Raw genomic sequence first — 24,170 nt, 5'->3', positions numbered from 1 at the left:
AGATCAGACCCCTCACTGATGTGGCCCCCGACTGAGGGGAATGACACGCTCCATTTTCTCCTCATCCAGCCGAGCCTGGGGGACCCAAACTAGAAGATTTTGTGTGCCCCAGCCCCACGGGAGCACCAGCACTGGCTCCCCAATACTGGGAGGGAAGCCTTGCGCCTCAGGGGCCGGATCCAAGCGAGCTGAGGGCTGCATCCGGCCCCTGAGCCTGACGTTCTCCACCCCTGTCCTCGGAGGACCTAGAAGTGTCCCCAAGGTCTGGAGCTGGTCTGCTCACGGCCTCTTTGCATGAAGGATCCCGATGGGGCTTCTTCTGTGGAGTTTCCTTCCTCCCTGCTCAGCCCTCTTCCCCCCCAATCTCCCAAAAGGGTGAGTCTGCAAAATGGCTCCGTGTCACTGCCAGGCAGCGCTGTGAGTCCACAAAATAGCTCCGCTCCTGTGCAGCGTGGCACCGTGGCACTTGTTCCTCCCTCCCCCGCCCCTTCCCCTGCTGGTTTTCCTCCCAAACCCCCAGCCCGGGTGCAGCGTAGGAGCGGGGTGCCGGGTGTGCGGGGGAGGGTTTGCCCGCGGGTCTGACCCCAGGCCTGCCGTGGGTGTTGCAGGTGGTGCGGCGCCACATCCTGGGCTCCATCGTGCAGAGCGAGAGCAGCTACGTGGACTCGTTAAAGCGAATTCTCCAGGTGATGACGCACTTAAGCCCCCTCCCCCGAGCACGGCTGGACCGCAGCCTGCAGTTCTAATCCCCCTTCCCAGCTGTCCCCCACTGGCTGCCCGCCCCGGTGCCCTCCCCGCTGGCCACCGCCTTCCCTGCCGGCTGCCCTCCCCGGTGCCCTCCCTGCCGGCTGCCCAAGCCATGGCCCCACTCCGCTGGCTGCCTGAGCTGCTGCTCCTGCCTCTCTGAGCCCGGTGGAGGAGCAGCAACGGGACGATGAGGGGAAACGGCTGGGGCGAGGCGGGCAGGGCAGGTGGTTTAAAACCATCAAACCGCTTCACGGCCTGTGCTGCTGGTTCCGACCAGCTCAGGGCCCTGGTGCTCGATGCTGGGGGAGTTGGTCCCTGTCCGGAAGAGCTCACGGGACGGCAGAGAAGCCCCCAGGCAGCCAGAGTGAGGGTTCAGCGCAATCCCCCGTCTCGCAGCTGGGGGCTGGGAAGGGGCAGCCAAGGCTGGGAAGTTCATGAGGGGCCCCCAGCTGATCGTGGCTCCTCTGGGGGGCCCTGAGTGAGTGATCTAGGGTGGTGAGGGCAGGGGGAGGCTGGGCCAGGCTGCTTTAAACCCTCCTCTGGGGCCTCCAGGACTACAGACACCCCCTGATGGAGATGGAGCCCAAAGTCCTCAGCGCCAGGAAGTGCCAGGTGGTTTTCTTCCGCCTCAAGGAAATCCTGCACTGCCACTCCATGTTCCAGATCGCCCTGTCCTCCCGCGTGGCCGAGTGGGACACCGCAGAGAAAATCGGGGACCTCTTCGTGGCCTCGGTAAGAGGCACTTTCTAGAGCGAGGGGAAGGAGCGTGGATCCACCCCAACCCACGGCCCTTTCCCACGGCCGGGGCAGTGGGGGGGGGTCAAGAGCCCTGCCCCCGGCAGGCAGTGACGTAGGATACAAAATGCACCCGTGTCTTCTGTCAGTGTCCCTCCGTCCGGACCTTCCCAGCAGCCCCTCAGGCCCCACGCCCCTCTGCCGAGTTTCCACCCCACTGGCTTCCGACGTGGGTCCGCTGGGAACTGGACGGAGCTGCCCCAAGCGGTGCAGGTGGAGGGGGCTTGACCTGCCGGGGTGGGGGAGATGATACCGTGGCCACGCGCCTCGGCCACAGAGGCGACTGGAAGGATCTCAGAGCAGCCGCCAATGAGGGGAGGCCTGGCGGAGCGCCCTTAGACAGTGCTGCTTAGCGCGATCCAAGGGGGCAGTCCACCCCCCCCCACGAGAAACGCTTGGTGTCCTCCAGCCGCTTTCAGGCATCGGTGTAGTAGGCGCCATCTCATGCCCCGTGGTTGGCAGCCAGGCAGGTGGCTGCAGCACCGTGGCTATTACACGGCCCTTCTGTCCCCACGGTAGCCCAGGCAGGCTGGGGGGCTCGCCGGGGCGATGGGGGGCGGGCAGGTGGGCTCCCATGGCTCAGACTCCTTGCAGCAGCTGCCAGAGGCGAGCGAGGCTCCGGCGATCTTGTACGAACTCTGGTACCTCGCTCGGAGCCCTGCCGAGGCCGGGTGCAAGCCCAGATCTTGGTGGGGAATTTGAGATCGCAGTCTTCTGGCCTAAGAGCGAGTGGTCAGCTGCCCCCCATTAAAGTGGGAATACCCCCGGACTGCTCTGCGGTGTGGGGCAGACCCAGCACCCCTCGTGGTCTGTGTGTTGGGGGTGCCCTCCTTGCAGGTGGAAACGGAAGCTCTGGGTGTCTGAATGCAGATGCCTTAGGCCAGCATGAGGTGGGGGCGAGAGGGGGGGCAGGTTTTCCGGCTGCGCTGCTGGCGGTCTGCAGGGAGCTGGCCACGTTATGTGGCGCTGGTGACGAGACACTGGATTTGACTCTCCCCTCTCTCCCGCCTGTCCCATTCCTTGTGCATGCGCCAAGTTTTCCAAGTCGATGGTGCTGGACGTGTACAGCGATTACGTGAATAACTTCACCAACGCCATGGCGGTGATCAAGAAGGCCTGTCTCACGAAGCCCGCGTTCCTGGAGTTCCTCAAGGTCCGTGGACGGGGGGGGGGAAGGACGCGTTGGTGCTCTCTGATGCCCTGCCTGCGGGGGGCCCGGCTTGCGGCTGGGCTAGCGCGAGGGCGCCCGTTTCCCGGGAGCAGGCAGAGGATGCAAGAAGGCGCCTTTCAAACACTGCTCGGTGACTCGCCGGCTCCTAGGATTTCCCCGCTCTCTTGGAGGCCTCTCCGCGCCAGGGGCTGGGTTTGCAGAGCCGGCTGCTGGCCCGACGTGGGCGGGTAGCTGCTCCTCCCGCATAGCCACACTGAATGACGCCAGCTTGCAGCCCCTGCCAGCGGGCCCGTACCAAGCCCTTGCCAAGTCCCCGTGTCGTCCTGGGGCGTGGATTCCCTCCCCAGAACGGCAATGCGGGAGCCGCCCGCTCAGTGCCACCCTCCTGATCTCTGCGATGCCAGGGTGATGCGATAGACCTGGCCGCAGCCCATTCAGACCCGACCGTGCCCTGCCCATCCCTTCGCATCCCTGCGGTGCATGTGCCAGGCTCGGCTGCTGACCCTGCATCTGGGGGGAGTTTGGGAGAGAGGGCCCAGAGCGACCGTCTTGCTGCCCATGCAGGCCGCTGCAGGGCCTGCGTGAAGCCGTGCTCCGAGCAGCGTGGCGGGGCGGGTGGATTCGTTACTGCATCTCTGCGGCATCTCCCTGATCTACCGGGGAGCGCGGGAGGCGGCCGGGGAGGGAGGGATGAAAAGGGAATGAGCCTGGGCTGGAGTGGAGCAGTAAAAAGCCCCAGTCCCACCCAGATCCGTGGCTCGGGGAGGCGCGGGGCAGGGGAGGGAGCTGACGGCGCCGGGCTTTCTGCACCGGGAGCTCCTGCCTGAAGTGCAGGGGGCAGTGGCTTGTGCCTGTCTCTACAGAAGCGGCAGATGACAAGCCCCGACCGGGTCACGCTCTACGGGCTGATGGTGAAGCCCATCCAGCGGTTCCCTCAGTTCATCCTGCTGCTGCAGGTACCGCGCCCGGGAGAAGAGGCAGTGGGCCGGATTGGAGGGCTGGGGGGATGGGCACCGTCCGTCTGGTCTCTTGAGTCTGCCCCGCAGCTGGGTGGCTCCACAGGAGTCAGCAAAGTGAAGCTGGTTTCACAGCCGCTAAGGACCAGTCCTATGAAGGGCTCGAAATTCAACCTGAATTCCAGGCATAGGGGCAGGAGTGGCGGAAGCTCCCAAAACCTGGGGATGCCACCAGTGCCCAAACCATGGCCCTGCCCCCACAGTCCCACTCTCTGCCCCTCTCTGCCTCTGAGGCCCCATCACCCGCCCTTATGGCCAGTAAAATGTGATGGGACATGCCCCCCCCCCGCCCCATTTGGGTGCCTATCCCAGAGGTTAGCCAGGGCTGGCCTGCTCCCATCGTCCGGGGTGTACAGGAAAGTTCCCATTCAACAGACAGATCCTGCTGTCAGGGCCCCCGAACTCAGCCCCGTGGGAGAACAAAACAGCAGCGTCTCTTCCTCCTAGGTCTCTGTGCCTGGGAAGTATGAAGCCGCCCGGCGAGGGACCAGGGCGGGGCAGCTGTCTGAGCATCGTGGGGATGCACTTTGTGCCTGGGGGGAAGAGTCCAGGGTCACCGATCACCCAGCTGGCCAGGGTGGTGGTGGGGGGGATAAAGAGCAGAAAGTGGCCCTACACTGTGCGTGGGCGTGTTCGTCCTGAGCCGTTGCCGCTCCCCAAGTCTCCTCGCAGGCCAGGCCCGTGTGAAATCCAGGGCTGACTTGTTCAGAGGGGCTGGTTGGGAGCGGCAGCTCCTTGGCACCTGTGCAAATCCACACCCCAGGCATCGGGCTCCCGCGATGATCCCCCTCGCCACCTGGTAATGGGGTTCCTCCTCCCCCCGCAGGACATGCTGAAGAACACCCCGAAAGGCCACCCGGACAGGCTGTCGCTCCAGCTCGCCCTCACCGAGCTGGAGACGCTGGCGGAGAAGCTCAACGAGCAGAAGCGAGTGGCCGACCAGATGGCCGAGATCCAGCAGCTCACGAGGAGCGTCAGCGACCGCAGCAGCCTGAACAAGGTGGGGGCCTGACTCCGGGTGGGAAAGTCCCTTCCCGGCTCTGCCCACTAGAGGACAGTGTGTGTATGTGAATAGCTTGGGGGGCCCGCCCCCCATCCCAGCTGTAGCCTATGACAGAGCCGGGATCGATATGGCCTTGGGTGGCAAGGGGCGGGTCTCTGCTCTCCGGACACACGTGCTCCGAATCCCACGCGTCCTAGTTGTGGGCTCTGCCAGGTCGAACTGCAGCCGGGTGTGTGCCGTTACTTGCTGCCAGCATCCCCGCTGGGGCGGGGCGGGAGGAGGCGCTGGCACGGGGAGATCAGACTAGCTCCCTGTGACTCTGCTCTGCTCCCGTGGCTGGGGTAACGGAGCAGGAAATCACCGGAGAGCTGAGCCCCCCGCACACGGATTCTGCCTACAGCCTCTGTGCGGAGTAGACAATCTCCCGGGTGGGGTTGTGGCTGACTTGTCTCGCGGCCAGAAGAATTCCTGAGTCTTTCTCCGGAGATCCACGACGCTGTCCTTGCTGCATTCCGGCTTCCAGTGCTAGGACCAAAACCTCTTCCTTCCTGTATCCTCTTCACCCTTCCCCTGACGTCCCTCCCCTGTCGCCTGCTGGAGTTGCTCGCTGGTTCTGTTTCAGCCCCGCGGGCCTGCCCTCTGCCATGTAACTGCACCAGGTCTCTGCAGCCTAGGGAGGGACAGGGCGGGATGCCACAAGGAGACCCCCCTCCGAACTGGCCGCCCCCGGGTCCTCTCTTCTCCCGGCCCCACCGGCTGCTTTGTCTGCTCCACTCCTCTGCTCAGGGCTGGCAGGGGAACCGGGAGTGTACTGCAGCCAGCCTGGGACATCTGGCCGGACTGCCTGCTTCTGAACACATCTCTGGAGCCTGGAGGGTTTGACCCAGAGGGGACTATGCTCGACGGCTCCGCCGTGGCGGCTCCTCTCTGAAAAAGCCACCTCAGGCTGTCTTGGCTGGCATCTCCCTGGCTGTCCGCGCTGGGGCCCTCTGCCAGGGAGCCTGGGCCCGGGGAGCAGGCAGCCTGCTGGGGCACGCTCCCCGCCCAAGGCTGGATGGAGGCTGTGTCTTGTTACAGGGATGGCTCTGTTCTCAAAGGCACCTGGAACCCATCAGTGTTTGGGGACGGGGGTGTGCCTGTGGCGTCGGACAAGCTCTCCCTTTACAGCTCGCCCAGACAGACTGGCCCAGCCAAGGCCTCGGTGTGTGGCTCCTTGGCCAGCTGCGCGGGGGCTGTAACCCGTGTGAGCGCTCGGGGGCCGCTCTGCTGCCCGGCCACGCCGTTGCAAACGCTGCTGAGAGTGGAACAGGGCAGGGGCAGGGCCGCGGTGCCCAGCGCAGAGGCCAGGCAGAGCCCGGCGAGGCTGAGCGGGAGATCAGAGTGCAAAGAGGGGGAGCGTGTGGGCCAAGTGGGGGCGTAGGTGGGAAGAGAGTGCGGAAGGGAAGCCCATTGTTTCCCCAAGCAAAGCAACCCCCCCCCCAATAGCCTGGGGTTCTATATCATGAAGGGAGGGCAAGCGGGCGCTTCAGAGGCCGCGTCGGGCAGCCTGGGGGGTGGGCTCGTCTCTCATGCGCGTCCTTACGGCGGGGCGAGCCTGGCCTGGCTAGCTGCCACCCAGAGGCTGCGGTATTTCTTGGAGTGCCTCTGGTTTCCCGAAACCAGCGCGTCGGAAATTCCCCCCTCGCCGTGCACCCCCTGAGAGGAGAGAGGCTGGAACGCGGTCAGCGCGATTTCGAAATCACCGGGGAAGGGCGTTTGCAGAACATCCTGTGGCTGAGCAGTCCCGTGGGGCTGGGCTGGCGTGCCGGGATGCGATCTGCTCTGCAGAGGAAATGAAAGCGAAGGGACCGATCCTGCAGAGCTGGGGATCAGAGGGCTCCGGGGCTTGCCGCCGCAGGTTTTAAAACACAGCGTAGACCTACCCTCCGTCATTGGCTCCATCCGCTCCCCCCTTCCCCGCAGCTGGGCTCAGGGACTCGGGGAGCAAGGAATAAAGTTCTGAAGTGCCCCTGAGCCGGGTCCTGCTGGGTGTGGCTCAGTGTGCTAGTGCTGTCAGGCAGTGGAGTCCTGTTGGATAAAGCTCTGCACAGGAGAAAATTGCTGTACAAATCTGTAACCCCGGCTGTCTCTGCTCTGTGCAGCAGGACCGCTCAGAACTGCTCGGCAGAACTCAGAGCCTGAAAGCCCAGGCTTCCTGAGCTAAAGGAGAAACCCCGGTAGCTGTTAGCAGTATAGGGCCTAGGACACAGAGCGGAGCCGTTCCGATTCCGGTCAGCAGGAAGCAGAAGAAACCCCGGTAGCTGTTAGCAGTATAGGGCCTAGGACACAGAGCGGAGCCGTTCCGATTCCGGTCAGCAGGAAGCAGAAGAAACCCCGGTAGCTGTTAGCAGTATTGGGCCTAGGACACAGAGTGGAGCCGTTCTGATTCCGGTCAGCAGGAAGCAGGAGAAACCCCGGTAGCTGTTAGCAGTATAGGGCCTAGGACACAGAGCGGAGCCGTTCCGATTCCGGTCAGCAGGAAGCAGAAGAAACCCCGGTAGCTGTTAGCAGTATAGGGCCTAGGACACAGTGGAGCCGTTCCGATTCCAGTCAGCAGGAAGCAGAAGAAACCCCGGTAGCTGTTAGCAGTATAGGGCCTAGGACACAGAGTGGAGCCGTTCTGATTCCGGTCAGCAGGAAGCAGGAGAAACCCCGGTAGCTGTTAGCAGTATAGGGCCTAGGACACAGAGTGGAGCCGTTCCGATTCCGGTCAGCAGGAAGCAGGAGAAACCCCGGTAGCTGTTAGCAGTATAGGGCCTAGGACACAGAGCGGAGCCGTTCCGATTCCGGTCAGCAGGAAGCAGAAGAAACCCCGGTAGCTGGTAGCAGTATAGGGCCTAGGACACAGCGGAGCCGTTCCGATTCCAGTCAGCAGGAAGCAGAAGAAACCCCGGTAGCTGTTAGCAGTATAGGGCCTAGGACACAGAGTGGAGCCGTTCTGATTCCGGTCAGCAGGAAGCAGAAGAAACCCCGGTAGCTGTTAGCAGTATAGGGCCTAGGACACAGAGCGGAGCCGTTCCGATTCCGGTCAGCAGGAAGCAGAAGAAACCCCGGTAGCTGTTAGCAGTATAGGGCCTAGGACACAGAGCGGAGCCGTTCTGATTCCGGTCAGCAGGAAGCAGAAGAAACCCCGGTAGCTGTTAGCAGTATAGGGCCTAGGACACAGAGCAGAGCCGTTCCGATTCCGGTCAGCAGGAAGCAGGAGAAACCCCGGTAGCTGTTAGCAGTATAGGGCCTAGGACACAGAGCGGAGCCGTTCCGATTCCGGTCAGCAGGAAGCAGAAGAAACCCCGGTAGCTGTTAGCAGTATAGGGCCTAGGACACAGAGCAGAGCCGTTCCGATTCCGGTCAGCAGGAAGCAGGAGAAACCCCGGTAGCTGTTAGCAGTATTGGGCCTAGGACACAGAGTGGAGCCGTTCTGATTCCGGTCAGCAGGAAGCAGGAGAAACCCCGGTAGCTGTTAGCAGTATAGGGCCTAGGACACAGAGCGGAGCCGTTCCGATTCCGGTCAGCAGGAAGCAGAAGAAACCCCGGTAGCTGGTAGCAGTACAGGGCCTAGGACACAGCGGAGCCGTTCCGATTCCAGTCAGCAGGAAGCAGAAGAAACCCCGGTAGCTGTTAGCAGTATAGGGCCTAGGACACAGAGTGGAGCCGTTCTGATTCCGGTCAGCAGGAAGCAGAAGAAACCCCGGTAGCTGTTAGCAGTATAGGGCCTAGGACACAGAGCGGAGCCGTTCCGATTCCGGTCAGCAGGAAGCAGAAGAAACCCCGGTAGCTGTTAGCAGTATAGGGCCTAGGACACAGAGCGGAGCCGTTCCGATTCCGGTCAGCAGGAAGCAGAAGAAACCCCGGTAGCTGTTAGCAGTATAGGGCCTAGGACACAGAGCGGAGCCGTTCTGATTCCGGTCAGCAGGAAGCAGAAGAAACCCCGGTAGCTGTTAGCAGTATAGGGCCTAGGACACAGAGCAGAGCCGTTCCGATTCCAGTCAGCAGGAAGCAGGAGAAACCCCGGTAGCTGTTAGCAGTATAGGGCCTAGGACACAGAGCGGAGCCGTTCCGATTCCGGTCAGCAGGAAGCAGAAGAAACCCCGGTAGCTGTTAGCAGTATAGGGCCTAGGACACAGAGCGGAGCCGTTCCGATTCCGGTCAGCAGGAAGCAGGAGAAACCCCGGTAGCTGTTAGCAGTATAGGGCCTAGGACACAGAGTGGAGCCGTTCCGATTCCGGTCAGCAGGAAGCAGTCATGCACGCGTGTGATGAGCTAGGATGTTACCGTCTCTCCCTGCTCCTTTAATAAACGTCCTCCTTGCTCCTTTGCCTCTGCAGCTGCTGAATTCAGGCCAGCGCCAGCTGCTGCATTGTGAGACCCTGACGGAGACGGTGTACGGAGACCGGGGCCAGCTGATCAAATCGAAGGAGCGCAAAGTCTTCCTGCTCAACGACATGCTGGTGTGCGCTAACATCAACTTCAAGTACGTTGGCGGTGTCCGTTTCCTTTGGGAGCCCCACTGAACGGCTGCCGTACGTGTCCCCGCAGCCCGGGGGCATCTGCAGGGCTACAGCGCTAGGGCTCCAGGCAGTGAAATCCAGCTAACAAACGTAGGCTGACCTTTCTGAAGCACCACTCCAGTCCCGCCTCCGCCAGTTCTGCTGGGATTTGGCATTTTTCTTGGCAGTCGTTCTAGCAACCTTGGGTCACATGGATCCCTGGTGCAATCTCAGTGGCTTTCGTGGAGTTACACAGGTGATCAAAGATGGCCCCTTTTGACTTGAAAATACGCCTTGGATTGCACTTTCCCAGCACTGGCAAGTTACCCGAGAGCTGTTGCAGAAGAGCTCTGTTATCTGCCTGTCTGGCTCGGTACATTGCCAGCCGCTGCTGCCGTTAGCTGCAGCAATCTATGCTAACCTACTACCCTGCAGCTGGTCTGAGTACTCTCTCTTGCCTGCATCCCAGCGCATCCTGTCCCTGCAGAGCACTGCCCTGGGCTCCCGTCGGTCATAACTAGCATCCTAATCTCGTTTTACCCATCGTTGCGGCTATGTCTAGACTACAGGCTTTTGTTGACAGAGGCTTTGTCGAAAGATACTGTCGACAAAGCTTCTGTCGACAAAGACCATCTAGACTACATCCAATTCTGTCGACAAAGCAAGCTACTTTGTCGACATAAGAGTGGAGACGCAAAGGACAGTGTAGATGCAATAACGCCGTCTGTCGACAGAACTCAGAGCTCAGCTCATCGTCGGCACAACGCGGCAGTCAAGATGCAGCTTGGTCAACGAGGTTTACAGGATTGGTTGGCAAAGGCTTTCCTCGCCGACTGATCCCAGTCTTGACTGCCGCGTTGTGCCGGCGATCAGCTGAGCCGGCACAGCACAGCGGCCATTTTTATTTTAATGAAGCGGGGGATATTTAAATCCCCGCTTCATTGACTATGTCGGGTAGCCTATTTTACATGCCTCTGCCAGCAGAGGCATGTAGTCTAGACATACCCTCAGAGTCCAGAAGAGAGCAACCGAAAGGGCTAGAACACATTATGTGAGGAAATGTCCGAAGGACGGGACGTGTCTCGTTTTGAGAAAAGAAGGCTGAAGGGCAAACAGGACAGCGACCCTGTATGAACCACGAGGAGTCCGGTGGCGCTGTAAAGACGGACGTTTATTTGGGCGCAAGATTTTGTGGGTCAAAAACACTTCGTCAGTTGACCCATAAAAGCTTCTGCCCAAATAAATCTACAACGAACATGGCGACCGCTCTGAAACCTTATATCGGGGCTGGGAACCGGATGTGGCTCCTGGCTCTGGATTGGGCCCCCAAGGCTGAATCCAGCCACCACCGCCAATAGGCTCCCCGTTGCTGGAGCAAACAAAATCTCCTAGCCTGGGTCCTCCGAGGCTCTGGTGTGTGAGAGGAATGCGAGGAGTGTCTGTCTCCATCTAGTCAGGGGCCATCTCAGAAGGGAGGGGGTTGTTAGCTTTTTGAGGGGGGCAGCTGTTTGCTTCTCACTTGTGCGCGGCCTCTGACTGATTTTTTTCTGTCGGTCAGCGTCCCCCGTCCCAAAACAGGTTCCACGCCCTGCCTTATATTGTTGTCAAGAGGACAGCGATCAGTTGTTCCCCGTGTCCGCCAGGGCAGCACAGGAAGTTATCGGCTTTTTTTTTTCTTTTGCATTCTGGGAGATTCAGGTTAGACCTTGGGAAAGGACTTTCCTGTTCTCAGGACAGTTAAGCACTGGAGCAGGTTAGCTAGGGAGGCGATGGAATCCCCATCGCTGGAGGTTTTCTGGAATGGGTTGGACACACCTGTCAGGGATGGTTTTACTCCGTCTTGCTTCAGCCTCCGGGGAAGGACTCCTAGCTCTACACGTCCATCGTTCTGTAAGTAGCCTGGTTTCCAAAGTGCTGAGGGCCGACTGAAGACCCTGATTGTGCATTTTGGCAGCCGACCAGGGATTCATCTAAGGATACAGATGGTGTCAGCGCCAGCATTTGAACTCAGAACTCCCTGCTTTCCAGAACTACTAGCATGAGAACAAAGGGTAGAAAAAAGTAGCTGCAGTATCCAGGGAGGGAGCAGCAGCTGAGGACTTGCATGCCATTATGATAATGACCTTTGTTAATCTTCTCTCTTTCCAGGCCTGTGAGTACCAGGTAGGCTTAGCACATGGTGTGGTGGTTTTGCCCCGTGCGGTGGGGGTGCAGTTTTATGGTGGAAGGAATTAACATGCTGGTGCAGGGCGTGGAATGCAAGTTTTGAAGCAGCGGGGCGGGAGCTGGGCTTGCAAACTTTCCTGCCTTTTTCTGGTTTGGAGGTGTCCTCCTAGCATGACCTGACTGTTCCCTCCTGGTGCTGCAGAGTTCTGGCGTGGCGCGGGGTGGTGAAGGTGCTGCGGTCATGTTTTATGAGGGAATAACAGAGTTTCTCCCTCTGTCTGCAGAGGCCAGCTGGAAATCAGCAGCCTCGTGCCTTTGGGCCCCAAGTACGTGGTGAAATGGAACACTGCCCTCCCCCAGGTGCAGGTGGTGGAAGTTGGGCAGGAGAACAGCGCGTACGACAAAGACAACGTGGTGATCCAGAACGTGGGAGCCAAAAAACACGCGCCAGCCAGCCAGTCGTCCCACAGTGAGTAACCGCTCGGGGCGCGGGGGTAACGCGCCAGCTGTGTGTGCTGTGTCTTTCTCTAGCGGCTGTTCCCACAATATAAGAACGAGGGATCACCAAATAAAATTAACAGGCAGCAGGTTTAAAACAAACAAAAGGAGGTTTTTCTTTACTCAGCGCACAGTCAACCTGTGGAACTCCTTGCCAGAGGATGCGGTGAAGGCTAGAACTTTAACAGGGTTCAAAAAAGAGCTAGACAGATTCATGGAGGTTAGGTCCATCAATGGCTATTAGCCAGGATGGGTAGGAATGTTTGGAAGTGGGTGGCAGGAGAGGGATCACGTGAGGATTGCCTGTTGTGTTCCCTCCTTCTGGGGCAGTTGGCATCAGCACACAGGATACTGGGCAAGATGGACCTTTGGTCTGGACCAGTGTGGCCGCTCTTATGTTCTTATTGTCCATGGCTTGGAGTCTTTATAGTGAGACAGAGAGGAAGATGTGTCCTAGGTCAGCCATAACCTGAGTCTGATGTGGGGATTACTGGGGAGACTCAGGGTGAGGCTGTAGCCACATGTACGGGGCTGCTGCTTGCTCTTCTTCCCCTCCCCCTTGCAATCGGGGAGCGAAAGGATAGCACAGGGGGTGGGTCGCCTCCTTGGTCCCTCCCCTCCCCAGGCAGGAGCAAGAGGCATGCAGTCAGGTTGGATACTTTCCCCTCCCTGATAGTGAGGGGAAGAGGAAGCAGCGTCCTGGTATGTGCAGCTGCGCCCCCTTCCTCCTCTCCTGCGTGCTCCCAAAATGGTGTCCTTGGACTCAGGCCAGGACTGTGCCCGAGTCAGGCAACCTCTTAGCAGCTGCGCAGTGCATCTCCGACGGCCAAGACTCGTGGCTCAGTTTGGTCCACTGGTTGGCTCATTCGTTTCCCCGGGCGTGGGAGCATGGTGCGAAGGCTGAGCCGTACCCCCCGCTTCCCAGGGGTAAGGCTGATGGGCCTGGGCCCTCTTGGCCTAGGGTGTCTGACAGGCAGCCCCACGCATCGGACTATGCTGCCCTAGGAGCTCGGCTGCTAGGCAGTCCAGAGGGGTGATGGCCCAAGGGATCCAGGGAATCCGGGCTCAGAGGGCGCGTGAGTTTTGGCCCTCGGGCAGGGCAGGGCTGGGTAGCCCTGGCTGTGTCTGCGCTCAGCGTCCCTGTGCCACCATGTAAACGTACTCCAGTCTGGATGCTAGCGCCCCCCCGCTCTTCTGTTCCTCAGCAGGGCCTGCCAGTGCTACGAAGGGAGAATGCAAATTTGCTTCCCCCTGGGACCCGAGTTGGGATTTGGAGCCATATCTTCCAAAGTGGAAGGTCAGCTGATCATCCCACTCAGCCCCTCTGCCCGCTAATGCCTGGCTTTCCTCCCAAGATAAGGTGTTCCTCGGCCCCCCTCGCCTCTTCCAGGAGCTCCAAGATTTGCAGAAGGACCTGGCCGTGGTGGAGCAGATAACCCTACTCATCAGCACCCTCCATGGCACCTACCAGGTACGGGCCAGGCTGCTCCCTTCACACTCTGTGAGTGCCGCTCGCTGGGCGGTTGGGGATGGGATTCACTAACGAAATGGAGCAATTTCCCCTGCTGGTTTGTGACTGGGGCCTCGGCTGAGGCTGGGGGAAGCCAGGGCAGTCTGGTAACTGGAAATTGCCCCCACAGGGAAGGGTCCAAACGACAAAGGACGTAACCTCGGAACAGGATAGGAAATGGCGCGGAAAGAGGTTCTAAAGCGATTGTCTTTCCTCCCTATTCACGGCCCCGCTCACGCGCCTGCCCCAAACATTGCTATGCTTGCTCGTTAGCTGGGGGACAGGTAGCTCCTTGCTCTGGACGGCCGTTGGCTTCCCTAGACACCAGCAGACGTGCCCACCTCCCGATGGACTTGGCTCTCCAGCCTTGGAGGGGTGCCCGGGCTAGTCCTGGGTTGCTGGCTGGGCCTTTGGGAGCAATTGGATGGTGACTCGTAGACTCTGCATGGCCCCCTCTCCCACCCCCAGACCCTCCCCCGTCTCAGGGTTTCTTTTCCGCTCCAAGAATCTGAACATGACCGTGGCCCAGGATTGGTGCCTGGCCCTGCAGAGGATGATGAGAGTGAAGGAGGAGGAAATCCACTCGGCCAACAAGTGCCGCCTCCGTCTCCTGCTGCCGGGGAAACCGGACAAGTAAGTCTGCTCCCGGCTCCTGTGGGCGGGACGTTTCCCGCTGCAACCCTCTGAGCATGGAGAGTGGATCCGAGGGGGAAGCCCTAGGGGCTTTGCGAGGCGCTTTCTCAGTCCGGTACGGGTGTGCGTGCTGCCCGGGCGGGTAGGTCTCCAGTGATGGAAGTGTTCGCCAGCGGGTAAGAACAAGGTCTCCTCCATACCCGGGGCCTTGTGCACGTTTTGGCCAGAGCAGCCTGAGTCGTGTCCTGGCCGGGCTGGGACGTCCCAGAACAAACAACTGGCCCCATGCCGAAGGGTTTGCAGGGAGGTGTAACTCCCTGTGGGCCCCCAGGTACTGTGGGGGGGAAGGAGGAAGCACCACTCCACACTGATTGGGCCCTGATTCTGAGCAGACACTCAGAGGTTTCATGGAGGAGCCAAAGGGAAGGATCCTGGGCGGGTGGAGATCGATGGGGTGGGGTGCTGTCCGGCTCTCCGGCAGCAGAGGATCTGGGCCAATGTGCTCCTGGTGCATCATGGCTCCTTTTTGCTCCCTCCCGGCGTGGGTGCTCCTCTAGCTAGTCCAGCGACAAGGGCGGGAGGCGGTGACGATGGCAGGTCTGGGTCCTCTCCCTTCCTGCTGAGATGCCGTTCCTCAGTGTCGCAGCTCTGGCTCTGCCGGGCCCGGGTGGAGCTCCGAAAGCCTCTCCAGGCCCGTGCTCTGCGGGGCCTTGGCCTAAGAACCAGCATCCGCCGCCGCTGGTCTATGCTGGTGGTGAGCCCTGCGCAGGAGCCGCTCGGCGCCCCCCTGGCAAGCCCCGGCTGTGTCTCCTAGCAGAGCTGCAGGCCACAGGGGCGGTGAACCACGTAACTGCCTCCCGGAGCTGCCAAGAGGAGTCCTATGAACTTAGTGCCTGAAAACAGGACAGGCTGGTCTCTCTGTCTCAGTAACGTCGTAGTTAAACTAGGGATGGAATAGTGCAGCCGATTAACTGATAAGCAAAAGCTTATCTTAGACCATATGCATTCCTCCCTCCCCCCCCTTGGCAGTACGTTTTTTAGCAGGCTGGCCCGCAGCCTGGCTCAGTCCCGGCTTGCACGGATCTGAGACCTCCCCCGCTGCGGCTCTGCATTTAAAGTGTATTAGGAGCCAGGTGGGCAGGAAGCCTGGCTCAGTTCTGGCTCACACGGAGTCCAGGAACTCAGACGTCCCCGCTCCTGGACATGGTCTGCTGCCACCCTGCACTGCTACCTCTGTATCAGAGGCAGCGCACGGGGCGACAGGCAGCCGGTCTGTGCGGGGAGCTGGTTTTCAAACTGGCTCCCCTCACGGACCAGCTCCCGCCTGTCTCTGATACAGAGGCAGTAGCATGGAGTGGCAGGGGGCTCCTTCGGAGTGGGGCTGGAGCGCACTGGCTGCCGGGCCTGCCCCCGGGGACTTTGGAATAGTCGAGTACTCGATAAGAATCCATGAGGTTACTCGACTAATCTATTACCCGATAGCGCCCATCCCTAGTGTAAACTCCCGCAGGGGTGGCTGCACTTCTCTGCGGCGCCACTCCCCTTGAGCACAGAGGGGAGCTACTCCAGGGCGGGGTGGTGCCAGGAGCCTGGGTCCATAAATGACTTTCAGTCCGACTCCCAACGGAGCTACATTTTAGCCTCATCCTCCTCCTGCTGCAGGTCCGGCCGTCCCATCAGCGTCATGGTGGTCTTCATCACCCCCAACCCGCTCAGCAAGATCTCCTGGGTGAACCGCCTGCACCTGGCAAAGATCGGCCTGCGTGAGTAACAGGGGCCGGGCGTCCTTGCCAATGAATGCGAACGAAAGGGCGGGATGGGGAGAGCCTGTGGCCGCCTTTCAGGAAGGAGAAATAAGAACCAAAGCTCATTGCCCGGCGCGTGGCACTGGGGGAATGTGCCAAGCACAAGCCTCAATTTTGGAAGGTCGAAACCCTACCAGAGCCGCAAAGATGAGCTTGACCAGGAAGGGCCTTTGGCTGCCCAGTGTCACCCGAGAGAGTCCCGAGCAGGATGTTGGCTGCCGCTTAGCCAAGAGGGCTTTCGCGATGGGCCACATCCATCCTTTGCGTTGCTCCTTGGAGATCCAGCTCTCCACTTCCTGGTGCACGCCTCCCAGTGTGCAGCGCGCCTGTGCTGACTTGATTGTGTCTCACTCTCGCTTTGCACTGGTGCAAACGACCGTGCAAACTGCAGGGCAGTGGAGAACGATGGTCCAGATGGGCTTGGGTTGTGACGTCTGGCTTGGTTTCTACCCCTCTCTCCTCGGGGTGACTTCCCGTTGCCGTGGATGCCCTACAAGCGTGTTCCTTCCTTGTTCTTATGGTGTCATCAGGGACTGGTGACAGTGACAATCACTGGGACTTTCTTGCCTGCAGACCTTTAGTTCCACTGCACAGCAGGTATTCGAATGCCGGGGGTGTGTGTGGGAATGGAGGCTCTGCTCTCTCTCACCATGGGCCTCCCTTTGTGGAACAGTCGTTGAGCCCCAAGGCTTAGCAACAGTTGTGACTTCTCCTTGCTGCTGACAGGCGGCCGTGAAGGTGGAGAACGCCTAGGGAGATTCCTTGCTGGGTTCCCTACACGCCCCAGCTGGCGATGTCAGCCATGGCAGGGGAATGCGATGGTGCAATTTCTCTGACTCACGCCTCTGTGTTTTTAAGAACTTGCTTTTATAAGTCTTTCCCCTGCCTCGTGCTGGGTGTTGTGTAAGTGCCTGTCGGAAACGGGGAAGCAGATTTGCATAGCTAGAAAACACCGTTACACGACACATCGAGAGTGCAACTTCCAGAGAGAGGAACTGCTTAAGCCGAGAGCACGAGGCAGATTTCAGTGCTGGGGAGGCGGCTGGTGGCAGCTGCCCCAGCAGTCCCCAGACCCCTGGAAGCTAAGGATAAGGTGTAAGAAATCGCTCTATGCTGGGAGCACTTGTGGTTTCATGTAGGTTTCCTATGACAAAATGACTAACATGGGGCACTTGCGGGGGGAGGGCAGGACCAGGATTCTTACCTGTAATAAGTTCCCCATGTTAGTTTCCATTTGGACACAATGTCTAACGTACCAGCTCTGTTCCTGGCAGCCTTTCTGGAGACATTTCCCCATGTACAGCAAATGTACCGTCCTGCATACTAGCCTGATAGACCCTCGGAGTCAGTCAGAGCTTACGGGTGTCAGTCTCCCGTGAGCAAGCCACACGAAAGGCCGGTCGTTTTGCCTGTTCGCTGGGGCTTATGCGTTTTTTTAAAACTGAGGATCAGAGGCAAATTGTGTGACTTCCATTCAGGGTTCTGGCTTGTGAGAGGAGGTAGAGAGTGTAGGCTGGAGCTGACTCCAAGGTATAGAGTCGCCAGATACCTTCACAAAAAATCCCGAAAAGGCAGGGAAAAATTGGTTGAGCAAAAAAGAAAAAAAAGAGGTTGCTGTGCCTTTAAATTACCTCGCGCCCCCCACCCTCGCAGACACCACTGGCCATCTGTCTGAGGAAAACATAAAAATATCGGACATTTTATGTGTCAAGTATTCTCTGTTTTTTTTTTTTTAACCGGACGGGAGGCCAAAATACCGAATTGTCCGGGCGAAAACCAGACGCCTGGCAACCCTAGGTATCTGCCCTCTCATTGTGGAGTCAAGGGGAGTTATGGATGTAAAACAAGGAGTGGTTTCCCAGGGGAAGGGCTTATCTTTGAAGCGTTAAATAGCACCAAGCTATTTTCCGTAGCCAGCTTGTTTAGGAAAGTCAGTTGGGAGTGGAGAAAACAAACCCCAGTCAGGCGACAGAGTGCGTGGTTTGGAAAGGACCTCCAGGGCTGATGCTTGTGGCACGCAGGCTACAGCTAGTTAGTGAGTCGAACCCCGCACCAATCCCATGTACGCACATCACGTGGGGAGTCACCATCCTGCTGTGCACACAGCCCCCGGTACACCTCTCTCCGCCGGCCCGCACGGGCAGTGGCACCACCTCCATGCATGCACGCGCCCCACACGCCGGGGTGCCATCCCTCGACAAGTACCCGCCGCCTCCAAGTTCCCCGAATACCATCCCTTGCCCTCCCCAAACAGCCCCTGAGGCACCATCCTGCTACACGTGCATAGCCCCATTCCCCTCCAGTAACCATCCAGCCCCCCAGGTCCTCCGGGCACCACGCCTTCTGCATGCAGACACCCCAGGGAACCATCTCTCCTGGATGTGGAGGGCTCTGGGAGACGGCTGGGTGGGGTGGGCTCTGGGATGGGTCCCCCCAGGATGTGGAGGGCTGTGGGAGGCGGCTGGGTTTGGGGGCTCTGGGATGGGTCCCTCTTGTCCCTCCAGGATGTGGAGGGCTCTGGGAGACGGCTGGGTGTGGGGGCTCTGGGATGGGTCCCTCCAGGGTGTGGTGGGCTGTGGGAGGCAGCTGGGTGTGGGGGCTCTGAGATGGGTCCCTCTTGTCCCTCCAGGATGTGGAGGGCTGTGGGAGACGGCTGGGTGTGGGGGCTCTGGGATGGGTCCCTCTTGTCCCTCTAGGGTGTGGTGGGCTGTGGGAGACGGCTGGGTGTGGGGGCTCTGGGATGGATCCCTCCAGGATGTGGTGGGCTCTGGGAGACGGCTGGGTGTGGGGGCTCTGGGATGGGTCCCTCTTGTCCCTCCAGGGTGTGGTGGGCTGTGGGAGGTGGCTGGGTGTGGGGGCTCTGGGATGGGCCCCTCTTGTCCCTCCAGGGTGTGGTGGGCTGTGGGAGGCGGCTGGGTGTGGGGGCTCTGGGATGGGTCCCTCCAGGGTGTGGTGGGCTCTGGGAGGTGGCTGCCACGCAACTGGCTTCAGTGCGGTCGACATGCACGTCCCGCCGTTCAGCTTGCGCGTTAGCCCGGCCAGTCCAGGGAGGCAGGTTGGGCAGAGGGGCCCCAGTCCCTGTGTCCTGGCTCGGCTGGTACGAGGGGCTCTCAGGCACCTGCGCACTCTCTTACCTGGTACGAAGTGCAGAGAGGGGAGGGGCCCGGCTGCCCACCCCTGTTTTAATGGCACTCCTGGCTTACGTGTGGCTTAGTCAGAGTTCAGGAAACCGAACCCTCAGCGCCCTGTTCCCCCAGCGGGCAGCACGTTGCAGGTGACGTAACAGACTGGAGGGGGGGGGCTGTATTGCTGGGGGTCAGTCGGGAACACGCAGGTTGCTGGTGGCCATGCTGTGGCTGCGAAGCGGGCAGAAGGAAAACCTCCTGCCTGTGTCTCTAAAGCCGGAGCTGGTGGGTGCCGTTCTCGACTGCTTCGAGCGACTTCGCTAAGTGGTCATACCCCGTGTGCCCAGGGCTTGTGGCAGGGGATCAGGAGAATGTTAGTCACAGGTCTTGGGAGCGGGGGGAATTGTGGCTCGAACAGCGAGGTTGGCATATCTCCTCGACTGGGCAGCGTTCCTCCGGTGGTTGGGGCCGAGGAGGAGAACGGGGAAGGTGTCTGGGCCACACAAGCGAGAGCACCACAGGGGAGGGACCCAACCCCGATGGCTGCAAGCAGCGATGGGTTGAGGCCGCGCAGTCGCTTTCCGCATGGAAGAAAACCCGTCGGTGGCTCAAATGAAATTCCAGCTCCTCACGAGCCCCTGGCGCTGTGCGTCCTGGTGAGGCGCTTTGAGGGCCTTCACCCCCTTTTCCCTGGCGCGCGCTGTCGCAAGGACCCCATTCTGTGTGTAGGGAATCGTTCTGGACACTCTGGATGCAGGTAGGATTTTAATAGGGTTTTTAGCAGAATGCCATGGACTGCCTCAGTTTACTACTATAGTTCCTCTCTCTGATGGGATCTCAGCCAGCCAGTCCCGTCTCTGATTTTCCCGTCCCTCTCAAAGGCTTTGGACAGCACCTTGCGCCCCGCGTTTGTACAGGAGGGTCACACTAGACAATCGCGATGGTCTTGGAAGACAGGAGATTGCCACCCGGTGGTGCAGTGCAGCCTTCCCGGTTCCCTACCGCTACGCCCCAGCAGAAGGAACTGGAGTGACGGCAGGCTTCCCCGCAGGTCATGGCAGGCCGTGCTTTGGGCGGCCGAGCATCGACACCCCCAAGTAAGCACGTCTGCCGGCTCCTTCCCAGGCTTGTCCCTGGCTCTCCTAGTGACCTTCAGGGCAAGACGCGTTTGTGTGCGGCCTTTGATTAACGCTCATTTAATGCTCTGTAATGAATGCGCCCTGCAGCCACCAGCACCATGGAGATCAGAGGAATCAATAACCCCAGCGTCTCCTGCCTGGGGATTTTGTTGGGCTGCATGGGCTCTGAATGCTGAGGACGTGGGTTAGCTCTTGTGTGGGGCTGGTTGGGTCTTAGTCCCAAAGCTTCTCCAAGCTTTCCTGTTTAGACAACGCGGAGCCATGCGCAAGCAATCTTAATGCCGCCCAAGGCCCTGGTTCATAGGTATGGCTGGGGTCCTGCAGCAGGTTGGACAGATACTTCCTGGAGTGGCCACCTCCTGGCCAGTGAGGAGAACCCTGAGTGGAGAACAATCACAGCCCCTTCCCCCAGTACTGAGTGGTGTTTCTGACCTGCCAATGTGGGGTGTCGTGCTTGGAAGGACCCAGGAGGGGTCGGTTCTGCAGGTGCTTCCTTGCCAGGGAGAGGCTGATGAGGTGAAGAAGGTCGCAGGTTTTCCACAGAGCTCAGCGTTGGCTTTCTAGTGCTCGGTATCCGCTCTTGAGACCAGATTCGTCGCCAAGCGCCACACTTAGCGGCTGCCATCCGAACTGGTGCTGAATTTGATGAAAATCTGGGCACTTGTTTGGGTCCTGAATAGGAGCTGAGCTCTTTTGAGTTCTTCTAGGGGACCGAGGATGGGAGCCTGTGGCTTGGAATTTGGCAGTTTCTCAGCTGGGAGCAAAGGTACCTTAGCTGCTGTAGGTGTAGCTTTATGTACAGAATGATGGGGACTAGACTCAAGAGAGAGAACTGGAGTCATGGTGGATAGTTCTCTGAAAACATTCACTCAATATGCAACAGCAGTCCAAAAAAAAACCAAAAAACAACCCCACAGAATGTTAGGAATCATTTAAAAAGGGATCGAGAATAAGACCGAGAACAGCTTATTGTCTCTGTATAAATCCATGGTACGCCCACCTCTTGAATACTGTGTACAAATGTGGTCACCGCATCTCAAAGAAGCTATCTTGGCAATGGAAAAAAGTTCAGAAAAGGACAACAAAAATGATGAGGGGGTTGGAACAGCTGCCATAGGAAGAGAGATTAAAAAGACTGGGATTTTTCAGTTTACAAAAAAAGAGACTAAGGAGGGATACGATCGAGGTCTATAAAATCAGGACTGTTGTGGAGAAAGTGAATAAGGAAAAGTTATGTATGTTCCCATAACATCAGAACTAGGGGGCACCAAAAGAAATTAATAGGTAGCAGGTTTAAAACAAACAAAAGCAAGTGCTACTTCACGTAATGCAGAGTCAATCTGTGGAACTCCTTGCCAGAGGATGTTGTGAAGCTCAAGACTATAACAAGATTCAATAAAGAGCTAGATAAATTCATGGAGGGCAGGTCCATCAGTCGCTGTTAATCAGGATGGATAGGAATGGTGTCTTTAACCTCTGTTTGTCAGAAGCTGGGAATGGGCAAAAGGAGAGGGTTCAGGTGATGATTCCCTGCTCTGTTCACTCCCTCTCGGGCATCTGGGGCACCCCACTGTTGGCAAACAGGATACTGGGCTAGATAGACCTTTGGTCTGATCCAACATGGCCACTTTTATGTTCTGATATGCTTATGTGGCATACTCATGCGTATGGAGACACTATCTACCGACGTCTCCCTTTCACCACTGAAACGGCCACGAGATTTAACCAAAGGCAGGTGAAGTGCTCTGCTTAAAGCGACGTCTGGTCTGAAAAATGAGGGACGTTGGGGTCAGGATGTTTGGTCCAGCATTTGAGTGATCTGGACTAGAACCAGCTGGGAGTGCTGCAGCAAACTATTTTTCATCAAAAGGTGCCAGGTGTGGAACCATGCTGGAGAGGAAGAAAACGCCGATCTCTGCCAGTGCCATGACCTTAGCCTTAGAAAAAATCAGTGCCGTGCCCTGTCGGATGCAGCCTGTAGCCTATTCCATGGGTGCCCCGTCAGACGCAGCCTGTCACCTTCCTGAATGGCAGGAAGATTCCATTGCGATGGCCAGGTTTCTGAACGCTGCTTAGTAGCCGGGGGTACCTCGCCTGAGGTGCGTTGGAGGGCCTTAGTCCTCAGGGTAGGTGCTTGGCGATTGGGTCCATTTTAAAGGGTCTTAATTTGGGAGCTACAGAACCGAGGCACCAAATTCACCAGCTGCTTTTGGAAAGTCCTGCATGATCTGTAATTTGTCACCTCTAAGGCGGAACATGCCACACAGGTGGTTTCCAATCTTGTCTTGTAAACGGAGCACATTCCCTCTGGGAGTTATAGCGAGCGTCTGTGTAACCCCGCAATGTCATGGGTAGAATTGCTTTTCAGAGCACGGGGGCCCTTTTGATCTCTTCATTAAACGGGGGGGAAGAAAGGCAAATGGTTCGAGGCAGCCACCGTTCCCCTCCGCTCTCCAGTCCCTCGTCAGCTTCAAGTTCCCTTGTGGTCCGTCCGTCCCTTCTTATCTTTGTGGCTAACTCCACCAGCCACTGCAGCAAAAAAAAAAAAAAAAAAAAAAAAGTTTTAATGGAAGAAAAATTCATTTGAAATCGTATTTGAATGCCTGGATTCCCCCAGGCTGGAAGGAGTTTTGATTCTCTTGTTTTTAACAGGTTTTTTTTTTAATCTGGGATGCCTGAGGGGCAATCCTGTAACCACCAGTTAGGAATAAAAAATGCATTAAAGCCTCGTGTGAAGAAACGTTTTGTTATTTCTTTTCCTTTTTTTTCCCGCTGTTGCTGCTTGGGCCTGGCTCTGCTGCAAGCTGACGCAGAGAACACGGTGTGTGAGACGCTGAACAGGCCGAAAGAATCGCTCTTAGTGCTCATCTATACTAGGGGCTGGTGTTTCAATGTGGCCACCCCTGATAGGTTCATTGGCGGCAGATGGTCCATGTGCATTTTAAACATTGTTGATCTAATCTGATTTCCGACCCCTAAAGCTCTAAGCCGCCTTTTTTCAACTTTTCACACATGGGGCTCATTTGCGACCTTCCTCAATGGTGCCATGGAGATCTTGGGGATCGGCTGGACCAGTTGTTGAGAGACACTGCTCAAAGCAGGCTAGTCCGCTGAGAGGTGGTAATGCCAGCCTGGCTGCTCATGCAGTTGATAAGGGCGTGTCTGTGTCTATCCAGCAAAGGCACAAGTAACAATAGCTAGCAAGGTGAGGGCGTACCCAGGCTCCACTTCAAGTCTGTGCTGAACATCTGTTCTGTGTTCACTGCTCTTGTTAGCCCTGCTCGCTGCATTCAGGCCCCCCGCGTAGCTTTGACTGTGTCGACGCATCTTTCCCAAGTGATGTGTTTCTAGGGGTTTGTGCTGACACCCATCTCTGCCCTTGTAGGGTGGCCAAGCGCGTTCAGTAGCTGAGTGAGAGCGGGATCCTTGGGCGGCACCTTGGAGCAGGTGTCCTGCTTCAGACCCCCTGTCGGATTTGGACACGGGATGGAGTCGGGAAAAGGAAAACTACAGCTGGAATACAGGGCCTTCCTGCTGCCTGTGGCCCCCGTTGCTTGCATCAGACTGAGCAAACTTCGGGAAGCCACCCTGCACTGGCAGGAGAAAGAGCCAGCTGGGTTATCTGCCTGGTGGGGACCCCCAGCTCCGCGTGGTGCCCACTTGACGCCCCCCTAGATTCCAAACAGCTTCTTGTTGCCTGACTGTATCCTGAGAGGGCTGCGTCTCAGAGGAGGGATGTAAAATCCCGTTTAATCGGTTAACACTACGTTTCACCCTTTACCGATTAAAGGGCTGTGGGCGGGGAGCCACTCCACCAGGTCTGGAGCAGCCCTCTCGCCCATTGGGGACAGGCTAGAGTAGTCCCTGCCTGTGAGGGCTGCTGCTGGGGGGGAGTGCTGGGCCACGGGCAGGGGGCTGCTCCCTGGTACCAGCTAACTGGTACCAGCATCGTGTGTTAAGGGTGATGCTGAGTGGATAACCGTTTGACTGGTTCCCCAGGCACATCCCTGTCTCACCTCAGATGCTTTTCAGGTGA

The 24,170-nt window shown here is 58.4% G+C and overlaps 1 protein-coding gene across 9 annotated transcripts in view; it reads left to right on the top strand.

Moving 5' to 3' along the window:
• Window positions 1-24,170, top strand: part of ARHGEF10L (Rho guanine nucleotide exchange factor 10 like) — a 207,266-nt gene that overhangs the window by 129,133 nt on the left and 53,963 nt on the right. For 6 of the 9 annotated variants that reach the window (XM_089773156.1, XM_089773155.1, XM_089773158.1 and 3 more), the window contains 11 exons: window positions 609-686; window positions 1,300-1,479; window positions 2,579-2,695; window positions 3,577-3,669; window positions 4,556-4,729; window positions 9,097-9,242; window positions 11,407-11,421; window positions 11,709-11,893; window positions 13,278-13,393; window positions 13,938-14,065; window positions 15,728-15,828. In XM_089773156.1, coding sequence (XP_089629282.1) covers window positions 609-686; window positions 1,300-1,479; window positions 2,579-2,695; window positions 3,577-3,669; window positions 4,556-4,729; window positions 9,097-9,242; window positions 11,407-11,421; window positions 11,709-11,893; window positions 13,278-13,393; window positions 13,938-14,065; window positions 15,728-15,828 — 1,333 coding nt within the window. The remainder of the gene's footprint in view (window positions 1-608; window positions 687-1,299; window positions 1,480-2,578; window positions 2,696-3,576; window positions 3,670-4,555; window positions 4,730-9,096; window positions 9,243-11,406; window positions 11,422-11,708; window positions 11,894-13,277; window positions 13,394-13,937; window positions 14,066-15,727; window positions 15,829-24,170) is intronic. The other 3 variants (XM_089773157.1, XM_089773159.1, XM_089773161.1) reach the window with 1 other exon arrangement.

The sequence above is a fragment of the Pelodiscus sinensis genome, chromosome 24 (genome assembly GCF_052426305.1).
Source record: "Pelodiscus sinensis isolate ZL-2025 chromosome 24, ASM5242630v1, whole genome shotgun sequence".
Taxonomy (NCBI): Eukaryota; Metazoa; Chordata; order Testudines; family Trionychidae; genus Pelodiscus; species Pelodiscus sinensis.
The sequence above is the reverse complement of the archived record's forward strand: the minus strand, read 5'-3'. Positions and strand labels throughout refer to the sequence as shown.